This window comes from Pinus tabuliformis, chromosome 7, assembly GCF_031772625.1.
Source record: "Pinus tabuliformis cultivar Carrire ecotype Pingquan chromosome 7, CPIR1, whole genome shotgun sequence".
NCBI lineage: Eukaryota > Viridiplantae > Streptophyta > Pinopsida > Pinales > Pinaceae > Pinus > Pinus tabuliformis.
This window is the reverse complement of record NC_142293.1, coordinates 942,181,176-942,204,070: the sequence shown is the minus strand read 5'-3', so window position 1 is coordinate 942,204,070 and position 22,895 is coordinate 942,181,176. Positions and strand designations below refer to the sequence as shown.

The 22,895-nt window shown below is 38.7% G+C and overlaps 1 protein-coding gene across 1 annotated transcript in view; it reads right to left on the bottom strand.

Annotated features, from left to right (window-relative positions):
* LOC149250737 (dynamin-related protein 5A-like) overlaps positions 1 to 19,704 on the bottom strand; it is a 216,811-nt gene extending 197,107 nt beyond the window's left edge. Inside the window, exons 1-3 of the mRNA XM_089459224.1 lie at positions 19,394 to 19,704; positions 16,984 to 17,047; positions 16,777 to 16,884 (exon numbers count right to left, since the gene is read on the bottom strand). Of these exons, the coding sequence (XP_089315350.1) occupies positions 16,777 to 16,884; positions 16,984 to 17,047; positions 19,394 to 19,522 (301 nt within the window). The 5' untranslated portion in view covers positions 19,523 to 19,704. The remainder of the gene's footprint in view (positions 1 to 16,776; positions 16,885 to 16,983; positions 17,048 to 19,393) is intronic.
* Positions 19,705 to 22,895: the final 3,191 nt, after the last annotated feature.

The window sequence follows — 22,895 nt, the reverse complement described above, 5'->3', positions numbered from 1 at the left end:
GCTAATGCTAGGCTTGGTGCCCACCATCCTCTGCACTATTGTATCCTGTACTGCTGCCCATGGTTCTGCCACTGCCACTACTGCATCCATATGACAGCTCCCTCTGTATCTGTGTTGCTGCCTAAGTAACCAGATTCGTTAGGGAGGGGCCACGTGTCCGAATCCGGCATGTCAGACATGATTTGCCCAAAAAACATGTCCAAAAAACATGACACGTAGAATCCTGTGCGTGTCCCGAAAATCGCCATCGTGTCACGATTTTGGACTGCGTGTCCTGCTTTCTAAGACTCGTTTAGCGGCAAAGTGACGTCCGCGAGTTAGAAAAAGGCCGCAATTGCTCATTACAGTCACGCTTTTCATCATTTGGCAAGCATTGTTTTATTAATGTTTGATGTATGGCTAAGTTAACAGCAATGGATGGCAGTCGCATTTGAGTATTCTACGTTTCTCAAGAGATGTTGTTGTATGCTGTGTTCTAACAAAACATGTGCTTGAAATACCAGAACCATTATTGCCTGGAAACTCTGAGAACTCGCTTTTTTCACAGTTTCGAGTGACAGTTTTGATTTCTCAAATCTGCAAAACCCAAAGGACCCTTGATTCTTTCATATATCGTTCATGGCTTCTGTGTACCAATTATTTCTACTGCAGCAGCAATTTCTTACAAGTTATCTATTGTGCCAGATAAGGAGTTAAACTAGTTCAGTTAAAAAAAGTGTAGTTTGGTTTTTGACTAGAAGATTATTCAGGATAATGTTTTGAAAAACCACTGGGATGGGATTTGAACTGTTAAAGGAGATGCTATTGACAAAAGCAAAGATAAAGCTGAACAGTACATGAATCTGATCATCTCGTCGACAACCTTCACGGGAATTCAAGAATAAGATTTGAGTTCAATGTTTACTGCGAGGGGGAGATGTAGGGTTGTCTTGGTGTCTGTAAAATTTCAGATCATACATATAATATCTTCTTTATTATTATTATTTTATTGAGACATATAAATTAAAAAAAATAATGATAAGATTATATATGAAATGGGGTTGAATAATGTTCAAGTAGTCTTTGATGGTGTAAAAACTTTGAGGTTTGCATTTTTAAAGTTTTTGATGGTGTAAAAACTTTGAGGTTTGCATTTTAAAGTTTTTGATAATTCATGATGGTTATTTTTTTATAGGTTAAAAATTTGTCAATGTGTTTATCTTACTATCTTGTAGTTGTAAGTTGTCTTTCAGTTATGAATTATGAATCATGATTTATCATTTATGTGACCACTGACATGTATTTGAATTTTGTATGTACTATGCATGCTATAGATGAAGATCTATGTTTGAAATCAATAAATTTGTATCATTAATTAAAATTTGTGTAAGAAATATCTAATTTTTAATATATATATATATAACGAATCCTATGTATCCTGTTCCGAGGGGCCAATGTGTCCAAATCTGACACTACGAATCTCGAATCCCCGTGTCAGGTGACTTAGGTTGTTGCTGATCCTTTCTCCCAACACTGCATCCGCACTAGACTCCTCTCATCATGTTGCATCATGTTGCCCACTGCTACACTGCAACTCAGTTACTGAGAAGTAAGTAACTAATCTCCCAACTCTAACCTCTCTGTTGTGCTAGAGACCCACCTGATGTTGAAGCTCCCTTTGTCGCTGACAAGTGCTCTCTCTCTGACCTCTGCGCTGCCGCAACAACTCCCTGCATCTTGCACCGTTGCACTCCTCTCTATGCCATCCTGCATTGGTGCAACACTCCCGTGCCTTTCGCACTGTTGCAGCCTGCTAACCTCGCGTTATCTCGGGACTCCTGCACTGTAGCTCTCTCTGCTGCTCCATCTGCATCCGTCTCTACCAATATCAGCCAGTCCTGCTACTCCACTTCAGGGCTCCCGTAGTAAGGTATAATCCAAGAGGCTAGGTACCTCGAGGATCCTACCCCTCGTTACCTGTAGTCCACCTCACTACAGCTCGATGTCTCCCCACTTCTGCTCAAGTGGTGCATGTGCACTCATGGCACAATCATCATCTGTCTCCACTTCCTTCTCTGCCCTTGCTAGCGCTGCCTTAGTCTCGAAAGACTCTCCCTTACTCTTCTTCCTTGGACACTGGGTCACATAATGAACCAGCTCCCCACGGTGGAAGCACTTGATCTTGGAGAGATCCTTCTTCCGCTTTTCTTGCTTTCCCTCAAATGTTAGGGCAACATCCTCCTCCTCCTGCTTGACTTTGATCCCCTTGCCACTGCTTCCCACCTTTGACTATCGTCTAATCTCTTCTCGGCAAGAGCCACCCACATCTCATCCCAAGGTGGAAGTGTCCCTCTATCTAGTATAATCTGGACAAATACCTCCCAGTCTTCTGAGACAGCATTCAGGACTATCCTCACCATCAATTCCTGATCCGGCGTGGCTTCTATAGCAGTCAACTGATCTCGGTTCTCATTTAGTCCTCCGAGGAAGGTGTCAATCGGTTCTCCCTTCTTCATCTGATATGACCTCAACTGATTTTCTAGTAACCTTCTTCTCTACACAGAAGTATGCTGGTGCAATTTCTTTAGGGCCTCCCACATCTCATTTGTCGTTTCCTTCTCGGCAATGTGTAGTACTACATGGTCCTTGACCCCGTCAAGGATGACGCTCTTGGCCCTTGCCATTGCCTCCTCGTACTTGTCGTTCTCAACTGGGTTGACTAGGATAGCTATCGTCTTCAAGGCAAAGTGCTTGACATGATTTTTGACAAGTACAGATAAGATTATGGCCTTCCAGACTCCAAAGTTTGACGCTCCGTCCAGCCTGTCCTGGTATCTTACTCCGTGTAGTGCCATGATGCTCTTCTACTTCCCTCTGGGAAGTTCTCGATCTAACTCCCTTTGAGTCTTGATTTCCCTCCTAGAAATCCTTCTGTCGATGTCGAGATGCCCCCTACTCTGATTGTCTGGGCAACCGCACCACCGATCCCAATTTCTCGGCTAGAAACCCTCGGTAGCAACTCCCTCCTCTTGGCCTTGCCCTGTCAGGAACTGTTCTAACTACAGTACCTCACCAGCTCCACTCTGCAACTTTCCCACAGCCTCCTAAACCCCAACAACCTGAAGGTGAGAGCTCCTAGGCTCTACGCAATCCCGGCACCAACAACCCGGCCTCCTCAGCCAACTGCATCAACCCTCGTGGCTCTACGTGAGTCTCCCTATGCCTCCCTTAGCCTCTGCGCTGCCTTTTCCTGGCTCACACTTGATGACACAAGCACTGCGTCACCCTTCCCTTGTTGTTGCTTTGCTAGAAACAACTTCTATCACTCGGGACAGTTGTTTTCTGCTATTATTGCTCCGCTCGGCTGATGTCCTCGATTCTCCTGTGATCTGCAACCACGCTCTGATTCCATGTTGAAGTTTCTAAGTCTACCAGTTAGAAACCCTCCTTGCATTTTACTGATTTATTCCTACCCACTTGTTCCGTTACTTAACAAGTTATTTACAATGTAAATACTAAAAAAATAGACACTAGTGCATGCTCAACATATTACATATCATCAACTGAAGGAAACAGAAACAAGCACACAAAATGACACAGTTATTTTTGGACCAATGTCCCTGGAAAAAATCCATTGTGGGAAAATCAGTGCAGCTATCTGAGGATTTTCTTATTAAGCAATTTCAGAGTACAATCTGGGTGCCAAATCCGGCTTACCCAACAGAGAATTTCTTTGGCAGTAGTACCTCTCAATCTGAGGAAAATGTCCTGACTGATACCCCGGATAAACCTTCCAACAGCTCCTCAGCTCCAATCTGCCCCAGAAACCCCAGCGTCTGCCTTTTTGGATTGTGTTAGCCTCTTTCTGCCCAGCGCTGGCCCTATGTCACCCTGAATGGACCTGCGTTAGCCTTAGGAGGCCCTGCGTCAACCTTCTGGCCCTCTGCGTCAACAACATTGGCCTCTTTGAAGCACTGCGCAGCTCCTGGCTGCGTTTGCGTGGCCCTGCATGAGCCCTGGCTGCTACTACGTCACTCTCTCCAGCTCCTGCGCTGATCTCCCGACACTATCTATGCCTCTCTATCTGTCTGTACTCACTGCCCCTCAGCGGCAACTCCAATCACTGATTCTATATCTCTTAGCAAACCCCGCTCTAGAGAATAGAATGACTGATCATCTGGTGTGTTCTCCAAGTGACCCTCAAGCCCCCTTTTATACTTTTCTCATTGGCATATCAACGGCCAAGATTAAGTCCCTAATCAGCGAAGATTAGATCTGGCTTGATCCATGTCTTTTGGACCATTCTAACACAGTTTTATATTAATCCACATTAATATTTAATTTCCCTAAGAGCACATCCGCTGCTACCACAAATCAACATTTAATAGGTCATTGTAATAATAATATTTTTTTCTTTTTCATTCTTTAATAAATACATTTCATAATGACTCAAATATAAAATTTAAATATGAAGACCGAACCTAGTTACATTCTTCAACAGTCCCTCTTAACTAGGGAGGTATTCATAATTTACACATATATACAAGTACAAGGAAGATCTCAAAACACAAGAACTATGAAGAGTTTAGGCACATACGGTGCCACAAAGTAGATTCCTGACCAAGGAAATATATCCAGGTGGGACTAAGATGGACTAAAGATTTCAGCCTCTCTAGGTACCATCAAGTTTACTTGCTAACCATCAACCCAAGGAATTAGGTGCGTAATGCAAGGTCAAATCTCTATGACCAACGCCACCCTCCCTGCGTCGGGAACTAGACATCAACACATAGATCGGCCAGATGCCTTCTCAAATCTCTTCCAAACATTTATCATCAACGAGATTAGTGATATCAACCAAACCAAACATGCTTTTAAGATATTCGAACTTCTTATTAGGAAGAGTCATTGTTAACATATCAGCTACCTGTTCATCAGTCGGGACATACTATAGCTCCACGATCCCATCCTATACCAAACTTCTAATGTAGTGGTACTTATTGTTGATATGCTTTGTCCTTGCATGGAACACAGGATCTTCAAAAATTTTAAAGTTGCTTTGATTATCACAGTAGGACTTAGAGGCTTCTCAAACAAATCTGACAGAAGTTTCCTCAACCATACAACCTCCTTTCCTCCTTCACATGCAGCCACATACTCAGCTTCAGCACTACTCAAAACAACAGGATCTTGCTTTCTACTCATCCATGAGATGATCGCAAATCCCAAACTAAAACATCCACCAATAGTGCTTCTTCCATAAATCTCACTGCCACCCCAATCAGAATCTGTAAAACGTGTCAACTTGACTTCCTTGTTGTCATACTTTAGGCAGTGATGTATAGTGCCACATAGATATCTTAATATATGTTTGGCAGCTATCCAATGATCATGACAAGGCTCCAAATGAAATTGACTAAGAATGTTCACAGCAAAACATACAGTATTTACCATATACATCATAGAACCCACCAACTTATGATAGGTGGTAAGATCTACGAGACTTGAGTCAGTGCTTCTCAACTTCTTGAGATTGGTGATCATGGGAGTAGTCATGGGCTTGGAATCCATCATACCAAATTTTTGCAACAACTTGATTATATACTTTCATTGCCCCAGATATATCTCCCAGGTTTCTACCAAACTTCCAGACCTAGGTAATAATGCATCAATCCCAGATCCTTCATCTCAAATTCGGCTACCAGCATCTTCTTGAATTCTTGTATCCTTCACTCTACACCTGTAATAAATAGATCATCCACATATAGTATGTAAAGTTTTGTAGATGTTCTATGCTAAGAGCAATTTCACTTTTCTCACAGCAATCATACAAGTAGATAAGCAAAATGCAGATAGAACATATAAGCAGATCTTACAGAAGACAAATCAGAAACAAGAAAAATGTATGTGTTTGTTTCGGCGGTCAACAGGATGCTTCAACCAGCAAAGTCTCCTTTGGTCAGCCAGCCCAGCATGTGTCACAACAACCCTCCAACCAGTAGATGAGTCAACCCAAGTCAGTTCTACAAAAGTCAACGTTGTCCTGAAAAGTCAACGCAGGGGCAGCAAGCTAAAAGTCAACGCAGCAGCAAAACGGTCAACCCTTTGACCTCGATTTTTGTGCCAGGTAGTATGGCCTTCAAAAATCGAACCTCCCACAAGTTTTTAGCTTGTTTGGACCAAGCGTTGACCAAAGTCAACGCTGGTCAAACTTCTGCGAAACCCTAGCAGCAGAAACCCTAGCAGCAGAAAAATCCTCTTCGTCCTTCCCACATGTGGCTGAAATTCGTCCTCCAAGTAGCTCGTACTTTTAAGGATGAGAGAGGAAGATGTGAGTTGTGTTGTGATCAAATTCTCTCCAACTTTTCCTGTATATATATATATTCATCAATGAGGGTGTGTGACACATCTGTTGGGCATGTGAGCCTACATTACAAAACTGGCTGACCTTTGCACATATAATTTATTAAGAATAATAAATTCAAAATATAAGTTCTGCTCATCGGATTAAGACTATTTTTATATGGATTTTACACCTCTCAGAAAGAGGAATCCAACAAAAATATTAGCCTCTTAATCTGAGCATCAGAACATGGAGTTTGGACCTAGTTGTCCAAATTTAACACTCCCTCTCAACTAGGGAGAACTCCATCTATTAGTGCAATTAACATCGTGAGTCATCCCGCCGAAACTTGCTTTGCTGGCTTCTTTATTTCAGAACAGAAGTGGGTCAGTCACAAAGACATCATTCCCCGACTGACATAATCAGTCCAGAGGTCCCAGATCTCACAAATCTTGATCCCAGATCAAGTGGTTGGACCATGCCATCCTAGATAGAGAGTACGGCAATCTCTGATGCGTCCATCAGTCTTTGCTAATAGTCTCTAGCTTTTCCACACCTCATTGGCCAAATGAGAGGTACTTCCCATGAGCCCTGAACTCAATGGGTAGGATGCATACGGGGCACAGATTAAATGAGTGGCGAACCAACTCAATAATCACAAGGGTGGGGCAGAAGCATTATGAGTGCTTATAGCTCCGAGAAGCTATCCCCAAAGCCCCCCAGAGCTCCCAGAGCTCATCGTCCAACAGGACCCACATCATAGGGTCTTTCCACGACACCAAGACTCTCACGGAAGGTTAGGAACTTGACCTTCCCCAGGGGCTTAGTGAGAATATCCGCGACCTGCTCATCAGTTCCTATATGATCGAGCCTTACGGCGCCTCGCTGTACCATATCCCGGATAAAGTGGTACCTGATATCAATATGCTTGGATCGGTCGTGGAACACAGGATTCTCAGTCATACGAATCCCACTCTGATTATCACAGAGTATTACAGTGGTATCTAGCACATGTTGGAACAGCTCACTAAAGAGCTTCCTCAACCAAACTGCTTCACAACAGGCCATACTAGCAGCAATGTATTCGGCCTCCGCGGTGCTCAAAGCCACCGACTTCTGCTTCCTGCTCATCCATGAGATCGAAGCAGAACCAAGATTGAAACAGCATCCAGATGTGCTCTTACGATCCACCACACTGCCAGCCCAATCGGCATCAATATATCCCCGGAGTATCACACTCCCGGCAGTGTATCTCAGCCCATGGTTTATCGTGCCCCGAAGATATCTCAAAAGATTCTTGGCACCAACCCAGTGAAAATGATGAGGCTCAACCATCTGTTGACTCAAAGTATTCACTGCAAAACATATGTCCGGACGGGTGTTCACTAAGAACATCAAAGCTCCTATGAGTTGACGATACTCAGTAGGATTTGCCAAGATAGGCCCTGCAGCGCTGCCACTCAACTTCTTAAAGTTGAGTTCCATTGGTGTCGACACGGACTTACAGTCCACCATCCCAAATCTTTCCAGAAGCTTCACAATATACTTTCCTTGAGAAAGGAAAATCTCTCCAGGTCTCTGCCAGACCTCCAGGCCTAGGAAATAGTGCATCAGTCCTAGGTCTTTCATCTCGAACTCAGCAGCAAGCTCCCTCTTACATTGATGAATGAGAGGGTCATCACCTGTCAGGAAGAGGTCGTCCACATACAGCACTAGAATGAGAGGCTTTCCTTCCTCAACCTTAAAGTAAAGGTTTGGATCAGCATTGCTTCGAGTGAAGCCCAGCTTCATCAAGTAACTATCCATCCTCTCATACCAAGCTCTGGGTGCTTGCTTTAACCCATAGAGGGCTTTCTTCAACCTGCAGACATAAGTGTCTCGATCTTGAACTTCAAATCCCAGAGGTTGTTCTACATACACCTCTTCCTTTATTGCACCATGCAGAAAAGCAGTCTTGACATCCATCTGATGAAGACTCCATCCTTGCGTAGCAGCAAGGGCTATGATGGATCGGATGGTGGTATATCGAGCCACAGGTGCAAATATATCGTCATAGTCAATTCCTTCCTTTTGAGAGAAGCCACGGGCAACAAATCTTGCCTTAAACTTTTCAGCACTCCCATCAGATCCATGTTTATCTTGTAGAGCCATTTAGCGGTGACAACAGATTTGTCCTTCGGTCTCGGGACCACATCCCAGACATCATTCTTCATAATAGCCTCATATTCTTCATGCATAGCATCCTTCCAGACTTGATGCTTGATGGCTTCTTCAAAAGATCCAGGTTCAAATTGTATAATAGTACTCATGGCAGCTAGATACCCTTGGTATCTACACGGCTTCTTGCTTTCTCGGAATGTTCCCCTTGGGGCAGCATGACCCTTAGCATCTTCGAGGGTGTCCCTGAGCCATGATGGCCTCTTTCCTAGAGAAGGGGAAGGATCAATAGGGTCCATTGGCTCTTCAACATCAGGCATAGTCTCATCCTGGGGTTCTTCCAGATTTCCAGGTCTTTCTTCATGGTTTTCTTCAGATCTAGGAAGATCTACTACTTTCTTCAGGGAAGCATCTTCGTCAAAAGTGACATCATGGCTTATCTCTACTTCCCTTTGACCAGGTACATAGACTCTATATGCCTTAGAAGTCTCACTGTAGCCCACAAACATTCCTTTCTTCCCAGTAGCATCCAACTTACTTCTCTTTTCTTTCGGCACATGAAAATAGACAGGACATCCAAAAATTCTAAAATGTGAGACATCAGGTTTCTTACCAGAGAAAACCTCTTCGGGAGTTTTGGAGTCCAAAGCGGAATGAGGGCATCGGTTTTGAATGTACACAGCAGTATTTGCAGCTTCTCCCCACAGAAACTTTGGAAGACCCTGGTCACATAGCATGGCACGGGCAGCTTCCACAATAGTCCTATTCTTGCGTTCAGCAACACCATTCTGCTCAGGAGTATATGCAGTGGTAGTCTCCCTCTTAATGCCAGCTTCTCTGCAAAAGTCTTTGAACTCATTTGACTCATATTCAGTGCCATTGTCAGTCCTCAAAATCTTGATCTTCTTTTCGGTCATATTTTCCACCAAGGCTTTGAAGGTACGGAACCACATGAAAGCCTCATCCTTCTTCTTCAAGAAGTATATCCAGGTTTTGCGAGAGAAGTCATCAGTAAATGTCATATAGTAAGAACATCCCCCCAGGGATGTTACAGGCAACATACCGGAAAGATCAGAATGGACCAGTTGCAATATCTCAGATGTCTTTGTGACACTTGAGGGGAAAGGTCCCCTTGTATGTTTTCCTTCAGCACAGCCCTTACATACACCTTTATGATTATTTCCAAAATCAGGCATCCCTGTCACCACCTTCCTTGCTTCGGGAAGAGCCTTGTAATGAAGGTGTCCAAATCTTCGGTGCCATAGTTCGGTTTGACGGATAGTATCACAAGTCATAGCTCCCAACGGACTCCCTCCAACCTGGTAGAGTGTACCAACTCTAAAACCAATTGAGATAGCTTCCTTGAAGCTCTTCTTCCACATGAGTACCTTTCCATCAGAGAAAGTTACATTGAATCCTTTGTCTTCCATGGCAGATACAGACACAAGGTTCTTCTTCAATTTGGGTACATAGAGTACATCTTGTAGATGGAGGACTTGTCCTTGAGACAAGTGGAGGGTCACAGTCCCGGTCCCTTTCACAGGATAAGTGGCATTATCCCCAAGGGTAATTTCTAGATTAGTATCCCTTTCAACCATGTCAGAAAGTGCTTCCTTGAATCCGGTGATGTGTCTTGAGGCACCACTATCGATTAGCCAGACATCCATAGTGTCGGGCGGAGATGCAGCTGAGAGAGCAGATATTAGAATATACTCATTTCTTTTATCAACAACATTAGACTCCTCATACCTGGTATTTCTGGTCCTTTTAGAAGGTGGATGGTTTCCTTCAAAGTGAGCCTTCCTCTTTTCTTTGGATTTGTCATTTCTTTGATTCCCATTCCTTCGGTTGTTGTTGTTGTCGTCACTATCGGGAGAATTCTTCTGGAAGGGGCATTCTCTAGCATAGTGTCCAGTCCTATGGCAGGTGAAACATTTTCCCTTCTTCTTTTGAGTCTTAGTCCTTCCTTTGTCCTTGGAACCACCAGAGTTCTTCTTTCGGGAATGAGCAACATAGGCAACATTTCTTTCATTATCAAATTCCTTCATCCTTGTTTCTTCTTGCATACATCTAGACAGAAGCTCATCAAAGTTAGGGATGGTATTATTGTTGAGAATGGTAGTTGTGAATACTTGCCATTCATATGGAAGTCCTCCAAGTGCGGTGAGAACCATCTCACGATCAGCTATTGTCTCCCCAATAGCTAGCAGATTGTTCCTGGTTTCGGTCAACTTCATAAAGAAGGTTTGAATAGACTCGTCTCGGCCCTTCTTCATATTCTTCAACTTGTTCTTGAGGAATAGCACTTGGTTCACATTGTTTACTCGGAACATAAGTATTAGTTTGTCATACATCTCCTTGGATGTGCCTAGTTCAGATATGTAGGCAACCAGACTCTTATTTATGGATTCCCTGATCAGCAGTTTTGCTCTGATTTCTCCCTTCTTATATTTGTGTTTAACAGCAGCAGAGGCATTTGATGGAGGTTCTTGAATCTTCCCTGTCACATGATCTAGGAGATCATGATCTTCTAATTTGAGATCTAATAACATCTTCCAGGCATGGAAGTCATCACTTCCAGTCAGCTTGTCATTCTCCCTGAATTCAAGCTTAGAGGAATCCATTTCCTTCGATGATGATTGCTATAGATAGAGTTTGTCTTCACCTTAGCTCTGATACCATGTAAAGTTTTGTAGATGTTCTATGCTAAGAGCAATTTCACTTTTCTCACAGCAATCATACAAGTAGATAAGCAAAATGCAGATAGAACATATAAGCAGATCTTACAGAAGACAAATCAGAAACAAGAAAAATGTATGTGTTTGTTTCGGCGGTCAACAGGATGCTTCAACTAGCAAAGTCTCCTTTGGTCAGCCAGCCCAGCATGTGTCACAACAACCCTCCAACCAGTAGATGAGTCAACCCAAGTCAGTTCTACAAAAGTCAACGCTGTCCTGAAAAGTCAACGCAGGGGCAGCAAGCTAAAAGTCAACGCAGCAGCAAAACGGTCAACCCTTTGACCTCGATTTTTGTGCCAGGTAGTATGGCCTTCAAAAATCGAACCTCCCACAAGTTTTTAGCTTGTTTGGACCAAGCGTTGACCAAAGTCAACGCTGGTCAAACTTCTGCGAAACCCTAGCAGCAGAAACCCTAGCAGCAGAAAAATCCTCTTCGTCCTTCCCACGTGTGGCTGAAATTCGTCCTCCAGGTAGCTCGTACTTTTAAGGATGAGAGAGGAAGATGTGAGTTGTGTTGTGATCAAATTCTCTCCAACTTTTCCTGTATATATATATATTCATCAATGAGGGTGTGTGACACATCTGTTGGGCATGTGAGCCTACATTACAAAACTGGCTGACCTTTGCACATATAATTTATTAAGAATAATAAATTCAAAATATAAGTTCTGCTCATCGGATTAAGACTATTTTTATATGGATTTTACACCTCTCAGAAAGAGGAATCCAACAAAAATATTAGCCTCTTAATCTGAGCATCAGAACATGGAGTTTGGACCTAGTTGTCCAAATTTAACATAGTAGAATAATGACTGGATCATTATCCACAACTTTGATATAGATATTTGGATTAGCAGTACTTTTGACGAACCTGATTCTTAGAAGGTATGCATCCATTCTTGCATACCATGCCCTAGGAGCTTGCTTCAAACCATATATGGCCTTCTTGAGTCTACAAACATGAGTGTCTTTGTCATTTATTTCAAAGCCTTCAGGTTGTTCAATATATACTTCTTCATTGATGGTTCTATTCAAGAATGTTGTTTTTACATCCCTTTGACAGATATTCCATCCCATTGTAGCAGCCAATGAAACCAAGGATCTTATAGTAGTATATCTTGCAGTAGCTGCAAAGGTTTCTTCATAATATATACCTTCCTTTTGAGAGAAACCCCTTGCAATGAATCTAGCTTTGTACTTGTTTATCCTTCCATCAACAACATGCTTGATCTTGTAGATCCATTTAGAAGTGACAACCGATTTGTCACTTGGTCTAGGAACTATTTCCCAAACCCCATTCTTCACGAGGGATTGATATTCTTCCTACATTGCCTTTTTCCATACTTCTTGATGAGTAGCTTCTTCAAATGTAGTTGGTTCAGCTTCTATTAGTTTTGTCAAGTATGCAGCATATCCAGAATATCTATTTGGTCCTTTGTTTTCTCTAAAGGTTCCTTTCGCAACTCCATGTCCTTCGACATCTTCAAGAGTAGATTTTAACCAATTTGGAATCTTCCTTATGTTAGGTATGATCATAGGTTGAATAGGTTCACTTGGTCCTTCTTCTTCTTCTTCTTGATTTGTAGTAGGATTGTCGTGGTGCTCTTCTTCTTTGAATAGTGGTATGTTGTCATGTCCCTTCCTAATAATTTTCCCAAGGTAAGGAGGAAATCAATTTTGGCAATTTTGATATTTTTGGCTTTAGGCAAATATGTGGGGAAAACTTAGGAAAAGGGGGTCGATGTGCTTTTAGTGGATTGTGGGGGCCACTCACCCACCCAAAAATATGCACCCATGAAGGCAATTCGAATTTCCTAAGTGGGGTTCGAAATATTTGATGGGGACCCACGTGGGGCCCAAGGGAGCAAGCATAAATAAGATGAAGTGAGCAGCATTTGGGGCTTTTGATCATTTGAAGAATTTCATTGTTGCTTTGGCTGTTTAGCTAAGCTACAGAGTGTTGTTCAGCACAAGAGCTTCCCAAGGAGTGAAGCTCACCCCTCTTCAGTGGACTTCGAGTGCCACCCTAGGAGGGCTTCCATTGCCCACATCGAATTGTCATCTTCTGGAGGAGAATTTGTAACAGTAGAGCCAACCATACACCCAATTCGAATTGCAGGTTGGAGGGACTGCGTCATCCCCACTCTGGACTACGCAGTCACTAGAGAGGGACATCTTGGTTGGAGGTTTAGCAGGTGGATTTGGGAGCTAGGTTGCAGAGAGATTATTGGGAGTTTGATTTTGGGTGGTTTACAGTATTATAGCAGCAAGTTACAGAAGTTCCAACTACAGGCAGTGAGCACCAGCGTTGGAGGAGGGCCAATCCCCAAGGAGTCGAAATTGGCAAGTCAAAACCAGGCAAAACCCTTTCTGCATTTTTCTGGGTTTTTGGAGAAGAGTACATCCCCAAAGTCACGTAAATTCTGGGTTGTTTTGAGGGGGTAAATCAAAGTCAGAAGTCAGCCAAAAGAGCAATTTTCAAGGGACAACGCAATATTTTGGAGGCAGCAAAGATTACAGCAGCCAGGCACTATTTTATCATCCACCTGAGGCTTGTAGCTTGCCTTGTGCAAGCCCAAGTGCACTCCTTCCACCTCATATTGTACTCCAACAGTTATAATTAATAAAAATTGGCCAATTTGGTGTTCCGAGCAAATTTTTGTTTACATGTGTGTTTACTGAGTAAATTTTTGTGTTGTAATTGTTGCATGTCTTTGTTATCTCTGTAAATTTCTACTTTGGAACATAACATATGTCTTCATCATTGGAATCAATAGGAATATCTTTGGATCTTTTGTAGGCATGATTTTCATCAAATATAGCGTCCTTGCTTACTTCAATATGTCTTCCTTCCTTAATGTAGATTCTATATGCCTTTGAAGAAAGATTGTAGCCAACAAAAATCCCTTTAATGCTTGTAGAATCTAGCTTCTTTCGTTTGTCCTTTGGAACGTGGATATAGGCGAGACATCCAAAGATTCGAAGATGGTCCACACATGGCTTCCTTCTTGTGAATGCTTCTTCCGGTGTCATATTATCGATGATTTTATGAGGACTTTTATTTTGTATATATATTGTGGTCATTGTTGCTTCTCCCCATAGAAATTTTGGTATATCTTAATCAAAAAACATTGTTCGTATACATTCTTCAAGTGTTCTATTTTTCCTTTCTGCAACTCCATTCTGTTCGGGATTGTAGGGAACAATAAGCTCCCTCTTAATTTCTGCTTCTTTACAATATGCAATTATTTCTTTTGAAGTGTATTCCCCACCATTATCAGATCTCAAAGTCTTTATTCTTCTTTCAGTCAAGGTCTCTACTTTAGATCTAAATTCCTTAAACTTTTCAAATACTTCGTCCTTTGATTTGAGTAGATAGAACCATGTCTTTCTAGAGTGATCATCAATGAAGGTTACATAATAAAGATGACCTCCAAGTGATTTGTCAGACATAGGCCCACATACATCTGAATGAATGAGGTCCAATATTTCTTTAGACCTTGGTTCACTGCATGTAAAAGGATTCCTTGTATTCTTTCCTAAGGCACATCCCTTGCATATTCCTTCACAATCTTCTTTGATATTGGGAATGTCATTTACCAATTGATTGAGAAAGGGAATAACCTTATAATGTAAATGTCCATATATTCTATGCCATAGTTCAATGGGATTGATTTCCATGCGAATTAAGGCTTGAGGAGATGGTTTTATGACTCTATATAGACTTCCTTCACGTACTCCAACAACCCTAGCTTTATCGATGCTTGAATCTTTTCCCCAAGCCAGAACTTTTCCATCTACAATAGCAAATTTATCACCTTTATCTTCTAAGCAAGAAATTGGAAGTAAATTATTTTTGAAACTCGGAACATAGAGTGTATTGTTGAGATGTAGCTTTGCTCCATTGTCCAGCTTCAAAGAAGTTGATCCCAATTCTTTAACAACATAACTTTTGTTGTCTCCCAATTCCACTGCATGAGAAGATTGTTCCTTTGATAGAGTGTGAAGTTGTTTGTTATCTCCTATCATGTGCCTTAATGCTCCACTATCAATAATCCATGCATTGTCATCATTGAGTGGCCCGTGGACCTATGAGTGCAGCGAAGAACCCTTTGCTTTTGACCTTATTGAATAAGTTGTAGATCATTCTTTTGATCCAGCTTCTTGCAATATTGAATCCCATTTTCAAGTATCTTATCATAGAGGGAGTAAATTTTCCTTTCAAGCCAACAGAGTGGTCTCCAATCTTTCTTGACCTTAGCTCTAATACCATGTTGAGAAATCAATGTTAGTAGTATTAGGGTTTGATTTTTCTTTCTTGATAATTACTTGTGAATTATGTTGCCTTCTTTTACTTCTTTATTATATTATCTCTCATCAAGCAATTACCAGATTATGTGTGTATGAAGATCACAAGAACAAGAGACACAAGATGTAGGCACTTAGCCAAGGCAAAACCCCTCTCTAGTGGAAAACCCAGTCAAATTTTTCCTTCAGTAGTTAAGACGAGATAATCCAAGACTCTTCGACCTAGACACAAACTTCTTCCAATCACCAAGTCAACCCTTCATTCCAACAACTTCGATCTAGATCTTCAACCTTGCAGCAGTAGAACTTCAACCTATCCAGCAACAGAACTTCGACCTAGAAAATCCAGAACTTTGACCTCCCCAAGAGCAAATTTTCGACCCTAGCAACAACCTAGTGACTTTGTACGAAAGAGAGAGAGAGATAGCCCAAAACTTCAACTTGTTCTTCTTCTGTAATTCTACCTTCTTCTCCTTGAACTTCGCACTTTTCTGCACTTCCTTCTTGTGTATCGAACTTGTTGAGTTGGTGAGAAAATAGATTGAACTGCACTTGTATATATAGCCTCTTCTGTGGGTCGAATTGTCTTCTTGTAGGCCGACTTCATCAGGCAAGGGTTGACTTGGTGTGGAGGTGACAAATTACATATTTGACTCAATAATAATTTGTTTTACATGATTCAAAAGCCCAAGGAGGGTCTCATTAAATGGACAATGACTCTAATGACTTAATATAAAACCTAGAAGTCCTCAATGGTGACATTGACCTATAAAATGATGACCCACTCATGCTTTGACAAGTCATTGTAATAATAATAAATTTTTCGTTTTCATTCTTTGATAAATACATTTCATAATGACTCAAATATAAATATGAAGACCGAACCTAGTTACATTCTAGTTACATTCTTCAACAGAATGCACATTATGGAGTTAATTCATTTTCAAAAGGGAACCCACGAAATAAAGAATTGCTACAAATTTTGCATGCAAGAGAGAGGTTTAAACTTGTGAAATGAGAAAACAGTGGCAGAGCTCTCCATCAAGACAAACTCATTTAAACTGCACCATACAATTCCTTCGCATCGGAGGCTCATCTCGCTGAAAAGGGGAGGACCAACTCACCTTGAATGATATTTCTCACCCCCCCTACAAACAACCTAGTATGTCTAAAAGGAGCTATTTCAAAGCACCAACATTGCTGTTATATTTTAACATCTCACAGAACTGTGGACACAAAGTAACCACTTACCATAATCTGTAAAACGCTTCTTAGGGATATGTAAAAACTCTGCATACTCTTGTTGATTGGCATCTATCTTGTGAAGCTGTAGAACCAGAGGTCTCCTCGTTATAATACCTGCATTCCAAATTCAGGCACTGAAATTAACCCAAACCGCAAATCTACTGTCATATTCTTTTATTCTAAACAACACAGTAAAAGAGCATTCAGTTTTACCTGAACCCCGAGGGAAAAAGTCCCTTCCAACAATGCTCTCCAGAACTGAAGATTTCCCAGAGCTCTGCCTCAAATCAAAACAGTGGTAAAATACCATTAATAAACCATGTTCAACCTCTAATGGAATGTAAACTAGCACAATTATATTAGTAAATGTGGTTGATATACCCCTATCCGCCTCATTTGCCCTTTTGAAATTAATGACTCTACCACAAACATTGGTTTTATAAACCCTCTACTACAAACATTGGTTTTATAAACCCACATATTCACTTGATGCCCTTTGTTATTAGATAATTTCCCTGCTAATTTCACAATTATACTGTAAATCTAAAATGGTAAACATGTATTCACATGATATCATTTGTTATTTAAGAATTTGTATGGTGATTTCATAATTGTATTAGGTAAATGTGAAACAGTAAACAAGATGTCATTTGCTATTTCATAATTTGCATGGTAATTTTATAATTGTAATAGGTAAACATGAAAAGTCAAACACAGATTTAGAGATATAAGGTAGTTAAAATTTGAAATTCTATTCATTGATGCAGAGAAGACAACGAGAATATGCCAGCAACTTTCATTTATGACCATAAAATAAAGATTTGGATTAAAAGAGAGATTAATTTGCAGATGTTAGCCAAGGGATGCCTATCCACCTAATTACAAAAAAATAAGATTAAACTCATAATTATTCAGCCTCTTAAATTCCTACACAGACTGCACTTAAATCCTCCCCTTAAAAGTATCATTTTACACCGTGAATTCAAAGCAAGAAATGCAAAATTAACATTTACAGAGTACAGCCGGTAAAAACTCATATTTTACATGAAAAAATATTAGAACAATACACCTTGACTCATATTCACAACAGAAAGGCATATAACCAGTCCAATTCACCAATCCAATTAGCTTGTCGTCCACGCTTTATAATTATAGATTTTTAAACCATGGTATTAACTCTAAACATAAAATTTACCAAGTATAGCCAGTAATACCTCAAAATCTCTAGTATGTCGATCCATGACATTGACTACAAACAACCTACAATTGAATATACTTACCAAGAACAACCTACGATTCTAGATATTTATCAGAACTTCAAAAGTAGCCTGTGTCAGTCAATATTTACCACAAACAACCTACAAATGTTGATGACTACTGTGATCGACATACCATGCTAATATTTATACCATGAATTTGCCATGATCAAGCTAAAAATACTAATATCAGCCTACAATCACTGATATTACATCAAATAGAGATATTCAACATGAGTGAGTGACAATAACAAAGACGTATTACAAATTTATTGTGTTCTATCTTAGACTCTTTAAATACCATGTGTTCTATCTTAGACTCTTTAAATACCACGCGTTGGGAGAAGAGTAAGTAAACAGTTTTAAGAAATGACTACTGAAGTTAGTCACAATGAATAAGGTACAACGACAAACATTTACAGTCTTCAACTTTAAAGTCTTCATAATTTACCACCGCATTGGCAGCAAAGTGTCTAAAAAGTTTTAAAATTTTACTATTGAAATTAGTCACCGTAAATAAGCTACAATGACAAATATTATTACAAATTTATAGCCTTCAACTTGAAATTCTTCATAATTTGCCCAACATTGACAGTAAAGTGCTTAAATAGTTTTTTAAAATGATTAATAAAGTTGTTCGCTATCAAACAAGGTACCAGGACAAACATTTATTATGAATTTGAAATCTTCTAACTTCAAAATTTTCGTAATTGACTACACAATCGACGGTAAAGTGTTTAAATACTTTTAAAAAGAAGATTATCAAAGTTAGTCACCAGAAATAAGCTACAATGACAATTTTTTATCATAAATTTAAAGGCTTCCTTGTATTCTTCCTAATTTTCCACGGCATTTACAATAAAGTGCTTAAATCGTTCAAGAAATGGCAGCTATAGATATTGACAATAAATAAGTTGCAACTAAAAACAAAATTATAACATATGTTCATAAATCTTTGGGAGATAATCACATTATCTAAAATCTTCTCACTTCAAAATTTTCGTAATTGACTACAGCATCGAGGGTAAAGTATTTAGATACTTTTAAAAAGAAGATTATCAAAGTTATTCACCATAAATAAGCTATAATGACAATTTGTTATCATAAATTTAAAGGCTTCCTTATATTCTTCCTAATTTTCCATGGCATTTACAATAAAGTGCTTAAATCGTTCCAGAAATGACTGCTATAGATATTGACCAACCATAAATAAGTTGCAACGAAAAACAATATTATAAATTTTACTCTCTTCAACTTAAAACTCTGCCTAATTCACCATTGCAAGGACGGTAAAACGTTTAAATATTTGAAAAAACGGCCATACGACGTAACTACCCTGTAAACCACCTAAAAAGGCAAGAACAGACCTGTCCTCCGACGACCACAATAGAAGGGAGAGATAGCCAGAGCGTTGGCAGTGTGTTATCAACTCCATCGTCTCCCAGCAAAGTACAAACAGTCTGTACTCTGTTTACTAGGCTTATCAAGCTCTCCATGGCTTTCAATTCGCATAAGATGATTGTACTGAACCTCGGGTTTTGAGCTCGCCAAGATTCTCGAAACCCTTCAATCTCGCATTTTGAGGTCGCAATTGAAATTAAACCCTTCAATTTGAAGTTTTTGTAGGTGTTTGGAGGGAATTTGCATGAGCGGCAATAACTCCGCGATAGTAGCTGAGGCCACCCCAAAGAAATGATATTCGAAATTTGAAATATTAATGCATTTTAAGTGGAAGTCTACGTGGTAATTTTTAATTTATAATATTGAAATGGCAAATTTTAATGAATGATTATTTATAATATTGAAATGGCAAATTTTAATGATGTCCACAAGGTTGAACAGCGTAAGGCATAAAGAAAATTAACCACCATAAGTTATTTTCATTATTTTTAATGTCGGATTGGATTGTTATGAGTAGGCTAGCAAATTCATTGATCTTATCTTCATAGGCTGCACACTCTATGTATCATTCCGTCTCCACCAAAATGCAAATTCTCTCTTCAAATTTTTTTAGGAACTTTCTGCCCGCCAATCTCACATTTAAGATGATGTCAACCTCTCTTTATAATATATATATATATATATATAAAATCAACCATTTTCCAAGTTATTACACATAAAAAGCAAAAATTTTAGTATTAGGATAATTAATAACAAATACACGAGTGGTGATTAAGGAATAAGATGTTTCACTCATAATCGATATATTGGTGAATTGTTTGATAATTGATATATTTGTGAATTGTTTGATTTTATGTTGAAAAGGAATTTAATATAGATTAGAGATGGTTTTGAATTATTTATAGGAAAAAATTTAAAGTTTACAAAAAATATTTTTCGGCGAAGATCACATGAGACATCATTTAAAATTTACAAAAAATATTTTTCACCCAAAAATATTTTTTGTAAACTTGATATGGATCACAGAAGCCTAAACTCTACTAAAAAATTTAAAGGTTGAATTCATATTTTATATTAGTATTATCTTATTGATAATTATATAAAGTTTTTATTATTTTATAATTTTTATGTTTTATATATATATAAGGAATTTATATATATAAGGATGTGATCTAATAGTTAGGTGGGGAAGTTTGGTTCGTGTGATCTAATCTTTAGCATGGATATGTACACATGAGACTTGCTCCGAGTGTGATTTCTATATATATGTGAAATAGAAATAATTTTGAATTAGATATTTGTTAAGATTTAATTAGTATTTTATATTCGTATCACAATTTATAGTTATATAAAGTTGTTATGGTTTATAATTATAATTATTATATTTTATTATAATTATATTGGTTTGATTTTATAATAATTATAATTGTTTAATTTTATATTGGAAAGGGATTTAATATATTTCAACATGGAATAGAGGTTTAGGTTTAAGTGTTTATTTTTTTAAATTGTTGAGGTTTAATTCATATTTTAGATTAGTATTACATTATTTATACTTATGTAAGGTTGTTATTGTTTTCTAGTTCTTAATGTTTCTTATATATAAAGATTTTTGAATAATTATTTTATTTTTATGATTAATATATTAAGTAAGAATTATATATATAAAGAGAGAGATATTTATTTTGTTTAAGTATGTTATTATTGAATTGATGACTTATATGTTTAGTTTATTGTTTGATCACATTTTTTATCATAGTAAATAATTCTTAATTTTCCTTGTTCAAAAGAGTCATTTTACGATTTTTGCTACAATTTTTTTAAGACATTAGATTCCTGTGAAAATTGCATGGTTGGAAAAAAGAAATAACAATGTATGTTCCATCAAATTTTCAAAATTTAATCCTCTTTATTTTTAGAGTTATAAGATCTACAAGTTAGGGCTTAAATATGTGGTGTTGATAAAACAATCATATTGGAAGATTATGAGGTCCAAACTATGTCACCTATGACATTGTAAAGAAGACAAGTCGTGATGTTTTGGGTCAAAATTTCAAAGGCAAATCCAAAAAAATGAATATTGGTAATGCATTCAAGTTCGCTTGCTAAAAGGCCCCAAAATCAAAGTTCTAAGATAGTGAATTGAACTTTTGATTGAATTTTTTGAATTTAGTGAAACCCTTGACATTATGAAGCGGACATTGGGATTTTATAAACCAAATATTCGTACTCACCAGAGCAAAGATTTTTGTGATACATCAAGTACAAAATTGATCCATAGAGAAATGCCCAAACGAAGGGCTTAAAATGAATGTGATCTTAAAATTGACATAATTATTAATCAAAATGTATAATTGAGGTGATTTAAAAACTTTTGGAAATATAAAATCAAGTAGAATATATTGTTAGAAGGTTTTCTTCAACCATTTGGGTGACTCTTTAAAGTGTAGGGAGATTTGACTCACATTCATATAGCAAATCTTATTCCCAATGGTCATAACTAAGTGTTTGGCCATCATGTCCATATGTAATAAGAAAAATGTTACTCTTGTTGAAGCTTTGAAAGATTTATCCATGACACATGAAAATGATGATTGGAAATTTTTCTTATCCCAAGTAAAAGGGAAATTCACCACTATGGGAACTATAATGGTGAAGAAGGTTGAGCTCTAAAATATTGCAAGTAGAACCAATCAAGACTCTTTTTGAACTCAAGAAATTTGTTGAAAATATCAAGACAAGCAACAAAGCGGATTTGTAAGATCTCAAAAACAAACCTAACATGTAATGACGACTTAAGAACTCAAGACAAACATGGCATATGAGGAGTATTTATAAGAGACAAAGCAGGACACCATAAAAAAACTAGCAAGTCCACTTCTCATCAATTATCCTCCTCGATAAGAGGATAAGGAGAACATAAGGATTAAGTTCCAATCACATCTTGAGAACACATCAAGAGAATGGGAGGACTAAGTCCCAACTGTGGGAGTATTCATTACACCAAAATCCATGTAATCATGACTTTGGCTTTAGGCCAAATAACTACTTCATCCCCGATAGAGATGAGAAAGTTCAATGGTAATAATCCTGTGAATGGATATTTCAAATGGAGAAAATTTTTAGTACGCAATAAGTTTCAACTCTAACAAGAAGTAATGATTACATCTTTATATTTACATCATGATCAATATGTGTAGCCTATAATGTGCCAACATATTGTATGTGGTAGATTTAATCTTACGGAATCATCTGCCTAGCACACTTAATAAAAATGAGGAATTATGTCTTCTTGGCTACTTACAATGTGTTGTTGGATATTTAAAAATGGTTTTCCAACTCATCCCATTGAACTCGAACTCTAATCAGACCAAAAGATAACAATCAAGTATGAGAATTCTCATCCAAGGAGTTTGGGAAGTAAAGCCTTGAAATTTATCTTCGATTGAAGGGCTTAGCTCACCACAT